Source organism: Canis aureus, chromosome 21 (assembly GCF_053574225.1).
Source record: "Canis aureus isolate CA01 chromosome 21, VMU_Caureus_v.1.0, whole genome shotgun sequence".
NCBI lineage: Eukaryota > Metazoa > Chordata > Mammalia > Carnivora > Canidae > Canis > Canis aureus.
The window spans coordinates 14,979,810-14,996,113 of record NC_135631.1 but is presented as its reverse complement, the minus strand read 5'-3'; the positions used below and the strand labels follow the sequence as shown (position 1 = coordinate 14,996,113).

At 35.2% G+C, this 16,304-nt stretch overlaps 1 protein-coding gene across 1 annotated transcript; it reads right to left on the bottom strand.

Annotated features, from left to right (window-relative positions):
- Nucleotides 1-9,051: 9,051 nt before the first annotated feature.
- Nucleotides 9,052-9,996, bottom strand: LOC144293259 (olfactory receptor 4C6-like). Its single transcript, XM_077864347.1, has one exon. The coding sequence runs from the start codon at nt 9,994-9,996 to the stop codon at nt 9,052-9,054; it is 945 nt and encodes a 314-aa protein (XP_077720473.1).
- Between the last annotated feature and the right edge of the window lie 6,308 nt (nt 9,997-16,304).

Genomic DNA, 16,304 nt, shown 5'->3' with positions numbered 1-16,304 from the left:
TCTTTCCACCTATAGAGGTTCAAACCTTCTGACCCCCATGTTAGTGTTTAAATGAGGCCCTTTGATGAAGAACACAAACAAATGAGTAAAGAATCAGAGGGTAATGACCCAATTACTTACAGATTCAAATTGGCAACAATCATACAAGTAATGAATTGTAACAGTATGGTGAATATTGCCAGAGTCCTGGGGCGTTATTAATTACGTGTTAATTAATTATATACAGTTGCCCAATCTGATTAAGCACAACTTACCAAGGTATATCTGCTTCTAATGAATATGACTTTATGGTAAATAGGGATACTCATACATAGCCTACCTGCTCATCTCATAGGATTGTGATGTGGGTCAAATTGGAAAATGTGAAAATGTTGCTTAGGATAAGAAGACTTTACCAATTGTAGTTACAATTCTCTCACTTAAAATTCCAGACATCTCACCCACAGAAAGCTTTTCCATGAGTCATCCAGATAATTACTTCAACTTTTGACTTCATTTTCCATAATAAGACACAGCTCCTAAGAATGATTATGTCCCCCCCGGCACATACAGAAGAAATTCATTCATCCAATAACAAATGTGTGTATGTATACATATAACCTATGCTGATTAAACAAGTGAATAAAAGAATAATGGGGATTACTGGGAAAATTAAAAATAAGCTTATTTTTATGAACACCACTTAGAGCTACCCAAAACAGTTTACAGTGCTAAAAAAACTAACAAATATACAACCATGTGTGCTAATATTTATTGTCTCTTACTTTAACCATTTCCATTATGTTTCCAAGGTACTAGACATTACTAAACAGTCCCTGTGAACTTTATATCTGGCTACAAGTTGTCACCAAGAAGACAAGAGTATCAAACAACCCTATAAGGTTGTTTAAAAGTTAAGAATATATGATCCAGCAGTGATCAGTTTATCCTAGGATCAAAGCAGAAAAGAAATGAGGAAGAAAACCAGTTTCAGATTCACACAGACCAGTTCTTTCTACTTAGTTATATTATGTGCTATAAAGAGTCACTTAAAATACTCAAGCTTCTGATTCTACTTCTGCCACTGAGTATAATAAAAATGCCTATTAGTAGGGTTCTTGTGATAATCAGATAAAGCAAGACACATAAAAACAGTTATGCATTTAGAATCACAGGAAAAATTCACAATAAATAGTGAAAACAAGCCCCCAGACCCAATTATTCCTAATACCTTCTTTACCACAACCAAGGCTGATAAGTATCTTTTTATTCACAAAGGTAATTTTTTTAGTTAGTGCAGATATGGCATTAAGTGTACAACACTTTTAAATAACTTTAATAATCCCTAAATAAATTGTTGTGCCCATTTCTTTTTCAGATTGCTTCATTGTATGAAGAAAAAACAAATTTGGGTAAGGAGATAGAAGGGGATGCTTTAAACTTATCTAATAATTACAGAATTCTTAGGCTCTCCACTTCCCTTACCTAGGAGTTTCTAAGAGTAATACCATTTTAAAATTAAAATGCTTCTTATATATAAAATTAAATCAACCTTTTTTCATATAAAAGGAATTTCCACAATTAGTGTTAAAACTTTGACAATGGAGAGTGCACTGTCTTCATAGTTTATGATCACGAGGTTTTTGACTTTAAGTCACTTAAAAGATAGTTGTCCCAACTACAATGTGTCTTAGTGAATTGGATTCTAGAACATTAGAAGGACTATAGTGGAAAAATCAGTGAAATATGAATAAAAACTGATGTTTCATTAAGAGTAATATATTAATGTTCATTTCATAGTTTTGACTTATGATAAAATGTAATGATAATATTTGGAAAACTAAGTGAGGGGATTATAAGAACTCTCTATACTATCTGTTCACATTTTCTGTCAATCTAAAATTACTCCAAAATATGAAGTTAATTAAAAATAATATAATCTTTCATTATATCAGTTTCTGCTGTCAAAAAGTTGGCAATTACAGCTTCATTGCTTACTAGGCTTGTGTCTTTGAAGAAACCACTAAGCCTCAGCATCCTCTCCCATAAAATAGATACAATAACACTTGTTCAAGCTGCTGGTCCACAACAGATAAGACAGTTATTATGAAGGTGTTTTTAATGTATAATTCAAAAGGAAGATGTAAAATATTAATATCAGCATTATTTTTAAGCAGCATCTATACACAAAAAGTAAGCTGGAAATTTTAATCCATCATAAGATAAAATATATGTTTTAACATCATGGTTTTAAAAAATATATTAATTCTAAAATTGCAGTGAAACTGCTTCATTCATGTAATCATTTGAAAAATATTTTTGCAAGTATTTCCAGAATGATAAACATATTTATATTCCTCATAATAGTAACTTCCACCCTAAAAATTATTCTAAAAGTGAAATAGGGTGGTGTAATTTTTCATAATGGAAGATGATGTCATTTATAATAGTGAAAATTTAGAAATATCTAACATAGTCAACAATAGGAGGATACTTCTGTAAATCAGACTACTAAAGATTGATAGCACATGATGCTTTCAGTGAAACACTAATTAATAATGTGAGGACATGAACGGTGAAGCATTTTTACAATATCTGAAATGAGAAAAACAAAAAACTATAATAACTCTGCCCATTTATACATTTTAATATAATTTCAGAATCAAGAAGTGAGCATATAAAAGTAATAGACTTATTTTCAATAAGTATCTAGACATAACTATATGAAATTTGAAATTAAAAACTAAGGTTTTTTTAAGGGTTTATGTATTTATTTGAGAGAGAGCATGAGCAGGAGGGGCAGAGGCAGAGGGAGGGAGAGAGAATCCCAAGCAGACTCAATGCTGAGTGTGGAACCCAAGGCAGGGCTTGATCTCGAACCATTGAGATCACCACCTGAGCCAAAAGCAAGAGTCTGATGCTTAACCCACTGCACCACCCAGACACCCCTAAAAATATGATTTAAAATCCCTAATACCATCATTTTCCATCAATTTAACAGTTCGGAAAAAGATAGGGCTTGAAGACAATTTTATTAACCGTCCAGTAAAATTAATTTGTGTAGGTGGAACTAACATGGTAACATGACATAGATTCTTAAACTAAAAAGGTTAAACTATTATAAACTTTTCATAAATAGGTGTATCATGGGCCCAAACTTTCCCAAAGATTTCCAGGTCTATCCTTTCTTGATAGCCATACTCTTTAACATGCTGGGGGTGCACCAGAGATTGCTCAGGGACCCACATGGCCATAAATTAGACTATGGACCATCTCTTGGGCTGTGATCCTGGGAACTCATCATTCTGAAAATAATAGAAATTCCTGTTTCAACTTTGAAGTATATATTTAAAACTATAAGAGGAATTAATTGTAAGGTCATCATTATAAGTAGTATTTTGTAATTATATTTCAAACAGTAAATGTAAGATACAGTTTTAGGTACCTATATGTGCATATCAGTCATATTTTCATGTATTTTTTAAATACATATAGTTATTGTAAATTAAAAGAATAGTTTAAAACTCAATTCTCAATTATTCTCCCCAAACTCCTAAAATCTACTGTATTTTTGATCCAGGATTAATATTTATTTCAGCAATAAAAATATTTATTCTTTGTCTAATTAAGCATATTCCTTTCCCTATAATCTGGGAAATATGTTCTCTTTAGATTTCAGATCCTTTTCTCTCTTTTCAATATTGCTCTGCTGATTCCCCTAAATGTTTTATACTCTTACTATTTTATACTCTTACTCTTTGTGGAATTAGAAAAAACAAAAATAAAAAACTTTCTCTCTTTCCACCTGTATCCTACCTGGTGGATGCCTGAGCTTTCTTTTCTCCTGTTGTCCAGTTATTTAGCTCACTTTAAGAGAGACAAACTACAACAACTAGCACTAAAGCAGTCAGAGCTTCAGCTATTTAAATATTGAAAGATTCTGAGGCAGAAATCTAATGTTATTTTTTCTATCAAAGGCGCTTAGAGAATAAGTAGATGTATTTAAAATCAGAAGCCTCTGCCCCATGACTTGAATAAGACACTTGCTTACCCTGTGAAATGTATTTCTCTGTGCCATTTTTCAGGCATTTGTTGTAGGACTATAGAGCTCTGTATTAGATATAACTCTGCAAATAGTTAACAGCACTTAAATTTGCCTGCACTTATCTCAGTGTTTCTTACAGCCTCAAAAAAAGTCTACCTTTTAAACTAAAATGTCATATTCTGACAGCCTTAGAGGATGAATGATAAATGAGAACATAATTAGAAAGAATAAATAAAATACAATTAGATGTCTAGGACCAAAATAGGTACTTGTTGCATTAAATAGTCATTTGGATTTAACCTGAAGATGAAAAACTAAAGAAAGTTCTAAATTCATTAGATTTTAAGTAATAGATACTCCTAACCCTCCAAAAACGTTTGCATTCTAACAGCTACTATTTATTGAGCACATATTATATGTCAAGTGCTGTCCTGTGAACATGCATTATTTTGTTTCCAAATCCTTTTAGCTTTTTAATATATAATCTACACTAGAAATGAAGATTTGGGGCCAAAAATGTTATGTAGCCAGCCCAAGTCTACAACAGTTAAGTGATAGACCCACGCTTGCATTAAACTTGGTAGTTTGTACCACAACACCCATACCTTTAAGTACTACATCACACTTTAAAATCCTCTCTGAAAATGCAAAAATATAAATCATAAATCTCACCATTTTTCAGTTTCTTGAAAATTCTGGTGATGACAATTTCCTATGCTGTATGGAGGAAAGTCCATTCAATGGCTGCCCAAAACGTGAAACATGTTTCCAAGTCTTAATTCTACCTGTAAGAGAGAGAGAAAGAGCATCTCTAGCAGATGAGGTAGAGAATGTCCTCCACTGATTTTCAAGCACAATCTTCAGCATTGTCTCAGGGAAAAACAAATAAATAAGTAAAAGTTTCTTCCTTGATTTCCAACTGGAATTTAAAGAAGTTTCTCTGAGAGGTCATGAACCTGTAGAATTGCTTCTCAGTTCTCCTCAGTGTTTGGAAATTTCCAGTAAGTATGATTTTTCAAGACACAGTTATCTGTGGTTTGATTTGTTCAAGTATTTGCAAAACTTTTATGTCTCCAACCAATTAGCTTTTTTTTTTTCTTTTTTTCAAATTCTCCTGGGTTTCCATTGAAGATGCTTTCCATTGCCTTCCTTTTCAGGAATAGAAAATTGTGTGCACTGGGATGGAATACAATATCTCTGTGCAAGATTAGAGCACAATGCCTGTGTCCTTACTAAATACCAAAGCTGGGTTCGGAATAAAGCACACCACCAATCCACAAGGACCTGTAGTATGCTAAGATTAGAGTAGCAACAGGTGCTTGTTAAAGATTAACACATTTTATGAATAATGTGCAAAGATGTGTGGACTAATCCAAACTCTTCTTTTTCCTCCCTGATTACTTAAGCTAAATATGCCATGACTTTAAAACTAAAAATACAACTTTTAGAGATTAAAGGAATTTTTCTCTTTCCATTTTTTTAAAGAGAAGGAATGACAAGTCTGCTTCCTCTGAAGGAAGGTAGACCTGGGATTGAAGCTTGGGAGAAAGTTGGACTTAGCCCATGAGGTCCCTTTAGAGAAAGTCCATACCAAGGAATGTTTTGCTCTATACATTCTTGTATCCTACTGATTTTTATGCCTATTCACATTTGACAAATAGAAGCAGAATTGAAGTGATTTGTCAAAAAAAAAAGTAAATATGCAGAAGCACCTTCACCTGTGGTGTTGGGGGAGGTGCTATTCACCCATACTATTAAGGGACAGGTGTTATTTTCTTTTAATTGATATTTTGTAGAGTTTTCCCAACCAGAAGAACCATCTGACCAGGACCACACTCCTGGAGGAGATGGTCTTTTAAACAAATGACTCAACAGCAGGACTCCAGCAATTAATCCTGGAACCCTGGTTCCTACTTTGAACCACACTTGGTATCTTCTACTTTGTTCCATGCCCTGCTTTGCTTAAACCTTTATTATTTGATCCCATTAGAGGAAATGAGTGGGATAATGCTGAAATAATAGTGTGAAGATAGGATGGGACACATAATATAACAAGCACGTTATTTATGCAAATATAAGATGAAGCTTTAAAAAAAACTTTACAAATCAAAAAAGAAAGAAGACAGACAGGCACAAAGATATGTATGAAATGGAGGGATGGTATATTTACTCTTCCAGAATTGATCCAATAAACCATTCTACCCATAGATTTAAAATTATATCTTCATTATTTATTAAATTACAAAATTCATCCCAAATTTCCAAAGATATATGGGTTAATTTCTGGGCCATTTCTTCTGTCCTTTAGAGTTTTTTTTATTAACAAGTCTACAGCAAAATGTTTACAAGGCAGAGTTTTATGGTAGGCTCTGATATGTAGAAAATTCACTCCCCTGTCTCTATGTCCCTCACATTGTTTTTATTGCCACAACTGTTCAAACATAGCTACACGTACATACAAATTTTAGATTTGGTTGATCGATTTCCACACAAATATGCTTTATCATTCTTTTGGACTGTTATTAATTCATCACAGAAGTTGGTGTCTCTAAAATTGGGGCCTCATCTAAGGTGGGAAGAGCCAGCCAAATATTTTTATCGGACCTCTACCTAGGTAAACTCTCAGGATGAGATATAGTGAATTACTGCTGGAGTTCTAGAATTGCAGGTAGAGAAGAGGTACTTGGTTGCTTATTGTCTGATTAGAGCACAGAAAGATTCATCCCCTAAGCCTCTGTCTTCCTGTCCATATCCAGAACCCATATCTTGTGTTCTCTCCAGAAACATGGTATGTTGGAATAATGCCTCCTGCTTGACATACTGCCCTCCTGGAACCAACATCCTGGGCATAGAACCTGGGATACTTTATAGGTGCAGTGTTTCTAAGGCATCTGGTTGAACCCATGAGTAACATAAAGAGTCAAAGAGCTCCCCAAAGGAGGAAGGATGAGACCCATGGAATCAGGTTCAGGCTGGATTACCCCACCAAAAGGCACTGCCCAAGCCCAGACACTGGAGACTCTAGAAAACTTCACAGAAGATATTTCCAAGTGTGAAGTCAAGAACAGAAGCTTTGCTTACCCAAGTCTAAGAACAGTAAGGTGAAAATATAGTTTCTTCTTATCTATGAACATAAAGAGTTGGTCACGCAGATGACTGAAAGAAAGTATTCCGGGCTGACAGAGTAACCTATATAAAGTCCCTACAGCAAGAACATAACTGGCCAGTAAGAGGAACAGAGAGGTGCCAGAGTAACCAGAGGAGTCATTGGGGGTTTAGTCATAAGTGAGGAGATCCAAATAATAACAGGGCAAATAGCTACTTAATTTTTAGTAATTATAAAGCTTTTAGCTTTTAACCTAAGTAAAATGAAGAGACTTTTCAGAGTATTAAGTAGAAGTGTGGCTATCATCTGACTTAATGAGTTTAAAGAATAGGATATTTCTGAGTACAATGTTGACAACAGAATATTAGAGCAGAGGTTGCCAAGATAAAAGTAAAGAGAGTAGGTATAAGGGAATTGCAATAATTCAGGTAAAAGATGACAGTGGCTTGGAACTACAAAAGGTTTAAAAGTTATTAAAAGTGGTTGAATATGAATATGTACTGAAGGTAGAGCCAACAGAATTTCCTGATAAATTGGAATAGGGTATGAGAAAAAGAGACCAAATATGCCATCAGCTGAGACAGAAAATGTTGTGAGTGGAGTTGGTTTAGAGATAGGGGAAGAATCTACTAGTCATTCAAGTGGAAATGCCATGAAGGAGACTGGATTTCCAGGTCTCAGCCTCAGGAAAGGGGCCTGAGCTGGAGGTAGTAATTTGGGAATTGTGGTCATATAAGTGAGAATATGTCATGGTAGACTGGATTCAATGATGGAGTCCATAAGATGAGAAGTGAGGAAAGACTATTTAATTTAGTGACACAGATGTCATGGTTGACCTTGAAAAGAGCATTTTCAATATTGAGTACTGAAGTATGCCTGAATAGAAAGAGAGAAATGGGAAACAACCATTACAGAATCTCTTAAATTTTGCTACAAAGAAAAGGAAATGAGATCGAGGGAAGATTTTATTTTAAAGAAGAAAGAGATAACAGATTGCTTCTTTTTTTAATAATAAATTTTTTTATTGATGTTCAATTTGCCAACATACAGAATAACACCCAGTGCTCATCCCGTCAAGTGCTCCCCTAAGTGCCCGGCACCCAGTCACCCCCACCCCCCGCCCTCCTTCCCTTCTACCACCCCTACTATGTATTTAATGTGAATTAATATGAGGAACCTATAGAACAGATAAGAGAAGAAATTTGTGAAATTGAACTGACAGATAATAATTTCAGCACAAATGGTAAGAATAGCTCTTATATACATAATAAAAGATGTAGCTTTTGGACCTCCTTTTGATAATAGGAAAATTCCCAAATGCAGTAAAAATATTTAAGTCTAGGAATATCATTATGATCCTTCCAGTTCTTTAATTCTATAATTAAAACAGAAAAATTATCATCCTAAATTTTTTACAGAGAACAATTTATTTATGCTGCAATGGGCTTTATCTTCTTTTTTGATATGAGGCAACATGAAGACATGTCAAATGAATCCAGGAATGAAGAGGTAAAAAGTAACTGAGGGGAATGACCAGGGAAAGTCATCAGTAGAAACTTGTTTAAGGAGGTGGGAGTTGATCTGAAAATGGAAAAAAAAAAAATGAGATGGAACCAGACAAGCAAAATCTCAGAGAAAAAGAAGTCCAGCCCCCAGCAGAGTAAGAACAAAAGCCCTGAGTTATTGCACCTGAATTATTGAAAACCAGGCTTGAATTATTCAGAACACAAGCTTAAAAAAAGGAAAAAGAATATCCAGAGTCTTGTAAGTGATGAAGCACAAAATGTACTGGAGAGGTAGTAAGTAACTTGATTGTAGTATCTTAACCGGATTTTCATATTTAAAAGATGCCATTGGCTGTTGTGTACCCAATGGATTCGAATGAATGGGGCGGGAAAGACCTATTGTCCTTGTAAAAAAATTAGTCCTTAGCATGTGAGCTAGTGATGCCCAGGATCCCTTGTTTCACCAGTTTCCTCACGGCATTTTTCACCTCTGAATTCCTCAGGGTGTAGATCAAGGGATTTAACATGGGTGTAACAATGGTAAAAGACACAGCCATTGCCTTGTCAATGGGGTACGTGGCCACAGGCCGCACATATAGGAAAATGCATGGCACAAAGAACAAGACAACCACGGTGAGGTGGGAGCCACAGGTGGAGAAGGCTTTGCGTCGCCCTTCAGAGCTGCAAGACTTCAGAGAGCAGAGGATGACCATGTAGGAGGTGATGAGGATAAGGAAGATGGTCATACACATCACCCCACTGTTGAGGATGACTAGGATACCCAGGGTGTGGGTGTCCATGCAGGCCAGTTTCAACAAGGGAAACAAATCACACATAAAGTGATCAATAACATTGAGGCCACAGAAGGGTAGTTGATACATGAAGAGAAGCTGTATTGCTGCATGGATAAACCCCCCCACCCAGGCCCCTCCCAGCAGCAGGCAGCACATCCGAGGGCTCATGATGGTCATGTAGTGCAGGGGCTTACAGATGGCCACATAGCGGTCATAGGCCATCACGATGAGAAGGATGATCCCCACACCACCAAAGAAATGCTCTGCAAAGAGCTGGGTCATGCAACCTTCTAAGGAGATGGCAGTGCTCTTGGAGAGGGAGTCCACAATCATCTTGGGAGCAATGACAGAAGAGTAGGTAACATCCAAAAGGGATAAGAAAGTAAGGAAAAAATACATAGGTGATCTCAGACTCTGACTTGTGATCACAGTTACCACAATTACTAGGTTTCCCAAAACCGTGGACACATACATGATTAGAAACACAGCAGAGAGCATTTTCCGCAGCTCTGGGTTCTCTGTAATGCCCAAAAGAATGAATTCAGTCACATTTCTTGGATTCTCCATTTACTACGGGCTGATAAATGCACACTGCTCTGAGCTGGAAAATCTACAAAATAACATTAATTTTAATTAATAATCACTGAGTGTGTGGGACAATTTTTGCACTGTGTCTCATAATCTCTTAACCTACTTTTTTCTCTAGCCACTAATACAGCAACCAGCTGTTAACAGTATAGCCTGACAACAGCTTTATCTTAACTGATCCCTCCAAAAACACGTCTGTTCCCCAGTACATCCCTTATCTTCTGTCTCAATATTTTCTGCTTGAGACACTTAGAAAATCCTACTTCATCATTCTGGAGCATACTAACATCTGGAAATATGAAGGGATTAAGATACTTTTAGGAGATACAGATGCAATGAAATGCTGGGACTCCTGCACCCCAATGTTTATAGCAGCAATGTCCACTATAGCCAAACAGTAGAAGGAGCCTTGGTGTTCATCGAAACACCGAGGATAAAGAAGATGTGGTTTATGTACAATGGAATATTACTCAGCCATTAGAAATGACAAATACCCACCATTTGCTTCAACATGGATGGAACTGGAGGGTATTATGCTGAGTGAAATAAGTCAATCGGAGAAGGACAAACATTATATGGTCTCATTCATTTGGGGAATATAAATAATAGTGAAAGGGAATAGAAGGGAAGGGAGAAGAAATGGGTAGGAAATATCAGAAAGGGAGACAGAACATGAAGACTCCTAACTTTGGGAAATGAATTAGGGGTGGAGGAAGGGGAGGAGGGCGGGGGGTGGGGGTGAATAGGTGACGGGCACTGAGGGGGGCACTTGACGGGATGAGCACTGGGTGTTATTCTGTATGTTGGCAAATGAACACCAATAAAAAATAAATTTATTATTAAAAAATTACACTTTCCAAAAAAAAATAATAAAAAAAGAAAAAAAAGATACTTTTAGGAAATCCTAGATCATTAGTAAGCAGGAGCCAGTGAATAAATGATAACCAACTTAACACAATCTTGGATTAACTTTTCTTTCTTTTCCTGTTTCACACTCCCCATTCACTGCCTCCATTCTGTTTTCCAGAATAAACCACCTACATACAATCCCTTCTCTCACCCTCTGACTTTTGGTAACCTCAAGGTAGATAGCTGACATTCATTTATCACTAGACACAGCCAAGAGTCAAGAACTTAGAACATTTCATATAAATTCTTTCATTTACTTCATATATTTATTGAGCACCTAGAATGAGCTAGTTGAACACTCTATAAGCTAGGTCATATCCCAGGGACTCCCCCACTTATTAAGAATGATGCTTGAATTCGTCCACGGGAAGTAGCATTGAACCATCTACTGGCAAGGTGGGTGCCAGTTCTGCCTCCAGAAATGAAAGTGCTATTGTCAGAGCCTGACTGCTATTCCTCTGGCATCCGGGCGCACATATCCCAATTACCATCTTTCAGCTCTCTCATTTCTACTCCTAGACATTCTTTAACCAAACCCAAGAGCATAGCCATACCTTGGACTTAAGTTCAATGTTGAATCACTGCCTTCAGATCCTCTTTGTAATAATGCCTTCTTTTTCCAGTGATCCTGTGAAATACCTTTGCTGAAAGGCTGTTCATATAAAGTGAGGAATTACATTTCTTCATTTGTCTACTTATTACCTAGACAGTACATATTTCCATTCTATAGCACGTCCAACAGTGTGAGGGATACAGGAAGTACCCTATCCATAAAGAGAGAGACAGAATAAACACTCCTGAAACAATGCATGTACAATATAACTTCCAGAAGGGAATTTATCAGTATGATCTATAGATTTCAAAGAAGATTAAATAAGCTAAGCTTTGACATTATAATTTAGAAGATTTGGGCAGCCCCAGTGGCCCAGCAGTTTAGCGCCTGCCTTCAGCCCAGGGTGTGATCCTGGAGACCCAGAATTGAGTCCCGCGTCTGGCTTCCTGCATGGAGTCTGCTTCTCCCTCTGTCTGTATCTCTGCCTCTCTCTCTCTCTGTGTCTCTCATGAATAAATAAAAAAAAAAGAATTTAGAAAATTCTAAATTTATAATGTAGAAAATAAACAAGAAGGACAAGAGCATGAGCAAGGCATGAAGAAAGGAAAAACATAACACATAGTCAAAATATGTGGGCACATCACTCAAACCTACTTTTCATTCTGGACCTTCTATAGGGATCTAATTAACTGAAAGCTATACATTCTCTTTAAAATTTGGTTGCTTTTTTCAGATTTGTTATATTAAACATCATTAGCTCCTAGCACTACAGTTTAGGTTTTGCTATTTACAATAATAAATATTAAAATGTGATATTAAGTTAAATTATATTTTAAATGTGTATTAAATGTTATACTGCTTGTGATATTTTTGATATCTCATAAAACTTAGTCACAAACACCCCTACTAACCCTAGTTATAAGGGTCTTGAGTAAGTACACCTAACTGGACTGGAGTTGTATTGGGAATAGATAGTAAGATCTATGTAAAATTTCTGATTTTCCACACTACTGTCAGTTCTCACTTCACAGAATACAGGGTACACAGAATAGACCATACAACCTCTCTGTGCCTCAGTTTCATTTTCTATAACATGGGAAGGTAATGTAAGGATTAAATAATTTATAAATGTAAAGGGCTTAGGTCAGCTCTCCATTTTTTTCCTAGAATGAGGAGAAGGATACCAACCATAAACTATTTAAAATAGATCTTCTGCCTTGGGATCATGTGTTTACATACACTTCTAGCAAATGCTTTTAGATTCTATTAGAAGTATACACATGCTTCTACTAAATAGTTTAATTTTTATAAATTATAAAAGTAAGACCATAGCCCTTGGAAAATATTTTGTATGGATAAGAGAGTGATAGAAAGTTTAAAATCAAAGGACCACGCCCAACCATAAGCCCTATTGGACTCTCTATTGACAGTTTAGTGCGTGCTCTTCAAATGTGCATTTGTATGTAGGTATATTGAAGGTATACATTGTTTATGTGTTTTAGTCTATATATGAGTATATAAAATATAATACTATTCTTGAAACTTTAATACTTTGTATAGGCATTATTTGTCACAGTTATAAATTTTCCTACATTTTAATTTCTATAGATTATTCCCTTTTATGATCATACCATAATTCATTAAACCAGTACATTTTTGCTTGACATTTATGTTACTTCTAGCATCTGTCTTATACACAATGATGCAATGAACATCACTTTACAGAAATTTTCACTTACTGGTTTGAATATTTCTGTTGGAGAAATTCCTAGGAATGTCAACACCAAATAAAAAATATGTATATGTTGAACTTTGATCGATTCTGTAACTTTGTTTTCTCAAAATCCTGAAGTATCTTTCATTCTCATTTACAGTATATTAAAGAGTAGGTTTCCCCACAGCCTTACTCAAACTAAATATTATCAATACAGATTATATTAACCAAATGATAAGATATAAAATCATATCTCACTTTAATTTGCATTTAATCATTCATTCATACAATTTCATTGATGACCTAAACAATAAATATATTATTGATCTCCAGATGAACCTAAAGTAAATTTACATAGTAAATTTTACATTGAATAAATTTACATAGTAAATGTAAATTTATGCAATGTAATATCTATGTAGAGATAGTCTATACAAAGATAAATCAAAATAATAATCATAAATTATTTAGAATGTGCTATGTTGCAGATATTTTTATAATATTTGATACATTTTCCCATTTAATTATGATATCTGGCTATAGTTAGACATATTTTATGGCTGAGAAAAAGTATAATAATTAACTTGCTTAAGGGTTTACAGTTAAAAAGTGATAGAACCTAGATTTTAATCCAAGAAGTCAACTTTACAGCTGATACATGTTCTAAGGATATGAATTTATTGTAGAGCCAAATAATTCCTTTGATAAAATCCTGGACCACAAGAAGGTGATAGCAATGTGTTTAGGGATGCCTCTGGGATGTCATTTTTAACAAGCAATCAATACCTCTATGTTCCTGAATATCTATATCCAGAGCATATGCATCATCAATGGAATATGTATCTAATTAATGGCTTTAAAATGATTATTTTTGTCAGTAAGTCTTCTTAATTCATCTTGCTTTCCTTGAGAGATGAATGAAGATGGAATTACCTTTAACAGTACATTTCTGGGTTGGAAATTACTGTACTATTGAAGATACAAAATTTCATGTTCTCTTGAAATGTTTTGGCGGGAGTGGGGGGGGGGAGTCTGGATCCCTGAACAACCTTTCTTGATTTCATGACCACAACCCCAAGCATATCATCAGTATCTCCTTCAGCACCAACACCAATAGCCTGCCATGGACAGAGCTACTCATAAATCACTGTGTGTGTTTATATAAAGAAATGTATTTTTTTAAGAAATGTATTTTTAAATCTAATTCATCTTTACATCAAAAATGAAAGCCAAACATTTGATTATAATTAATTAAAATAGAAAGAAAAACATCTTTCTCAAAGGTGATTAATAGAGAAATCATAGTTAAAAGAACTTGGTACAAGAAGAAAACAGAAGCATATAAAGACACATACATGTGTATGCATGCACACATACACACACACAGAGTTGAATGAAAGAATGGAAACATAAAAATCTCTCTAAAGCCACCTTATACATACCAGCTATTCTTGTTCTTCCCCTTCCTAAAAGCACATCCCCAAAATACAAACACACTCTTATAGTTGCTAATCTCATGACCTGGATTAGGCAGACACTTAAATTTTGATAATTTGAAAAAGAGATTAAAATAAATCTAGCTAAAAAAGTGTTGATAGCTTAAGACTTTCCATCCTGAAGTCCAATTTGTGTATATAGACAAAACACGTGAAGTACTAACACATTTTAATTGTAATTGTGTATGTATATATAGTTACTCAGTTATTTCAACAATTTCAAAAATAGTAGTTCAAATTAATAAGAACATGTTTAATACTCAAGTACTTGTTAAAATCACCTCCAGAACGCAATCTGATGTCATCTTTGTGACCTCCAAAAGCCAGTTACCTGATGGTCCCAGTAAGTAGAAGGCAGAGATTATACAAGGAAATTTTCCAAGATAATAAGGTAATCAAAGTACTGGCCATCTACAAAAGAACTACTTACATAAAATTTCATCTACAAATCATGACTTACTAGAGTTTTAACTTAGCAGATCCCAGCATAGAGGCAAGTAAATCAGGACCCATACTGGGAACAAATCATCTAATTGTTTAATGGAGAGTTATTTTGATAACTATAGTTAGGGCTATAGTTTCTAATGATTTTTAAAGAAATTTTTAAAGCAGATGCTCTTTGTGTCCAAGGACTTAAATAGGAAACAATCCTTGTAGATGGCAGAAGAATTCAAATTTCATCTAAATAGGAAAGATTGGAGGGAAAAAAAAAAAGCCAGTTAGCTATTTACAAAATCATTCCTGGAACTGTGCCCACCATTTGGCTGTATTCTGAACTTAATTCGTAAACGGTTTCCAATCCACATCTTAGAAGAAACACCATTAATAAAATGTTCCCCTTTGGGCAATAGACTTGACCTAAAAGAGGGCAGGATGCCATTTTCAAACGGCACAGAATTTCAAAATATGTAAGCTTGCATCATTCCAACTCCATGCCCTTGAGGTTGCATCTCTACTGACTGAGCAGCTAATCACCATACCAGTGAATTCCTATCCATCCCTGCAGTGATCCGTTTTTCCCAAGGGCACAACTTCATTGGAGCCAGGCCAGGTTGATGCTCCACAAACACACTAGATCCTGGTATTAACCATTCAATTCTCTGCTCCACAAGTAAGCTCTCTTCTTCAATAAGAGAATGACCACACGACAATCCATCTGCCTAATGACATAAAGAAAAGTCAATACCCCAAGGAAGTCCTGGGACAAAATTTTTCTCACTTAGTCTAGTGTCCCCTTCATCTTTTAAGACTATTATTAAAACTGTTACATTAAAGATTAAAAAATATATACTTCAGAGAGAAAAAATAAAGATTCCATACATTCTCACTCTGTAACAATTAGAATTCTCAAATAACATGCTTTCAATTTGGAAATATGTCTGTGGAAATGAGATCATCAAGTGGCTTTTCTCTGACACAAAAAGAATCAAAGAACTACAAGTAGCCTGGGAAGCAGAGGTCAGAGGAGAGCTGAAGGGAAGGAAGTGACCCCCAAAATAAAGGACAGAATGCCTCAAGGACAATCTTCCCAATGAGGCCAATAAACAGTTCTGTTTTGGTATTTTTAAGTCATGCTAGCAAGGAGTACTGTGAAGTGGGAAGAGTAGAGAAGGCA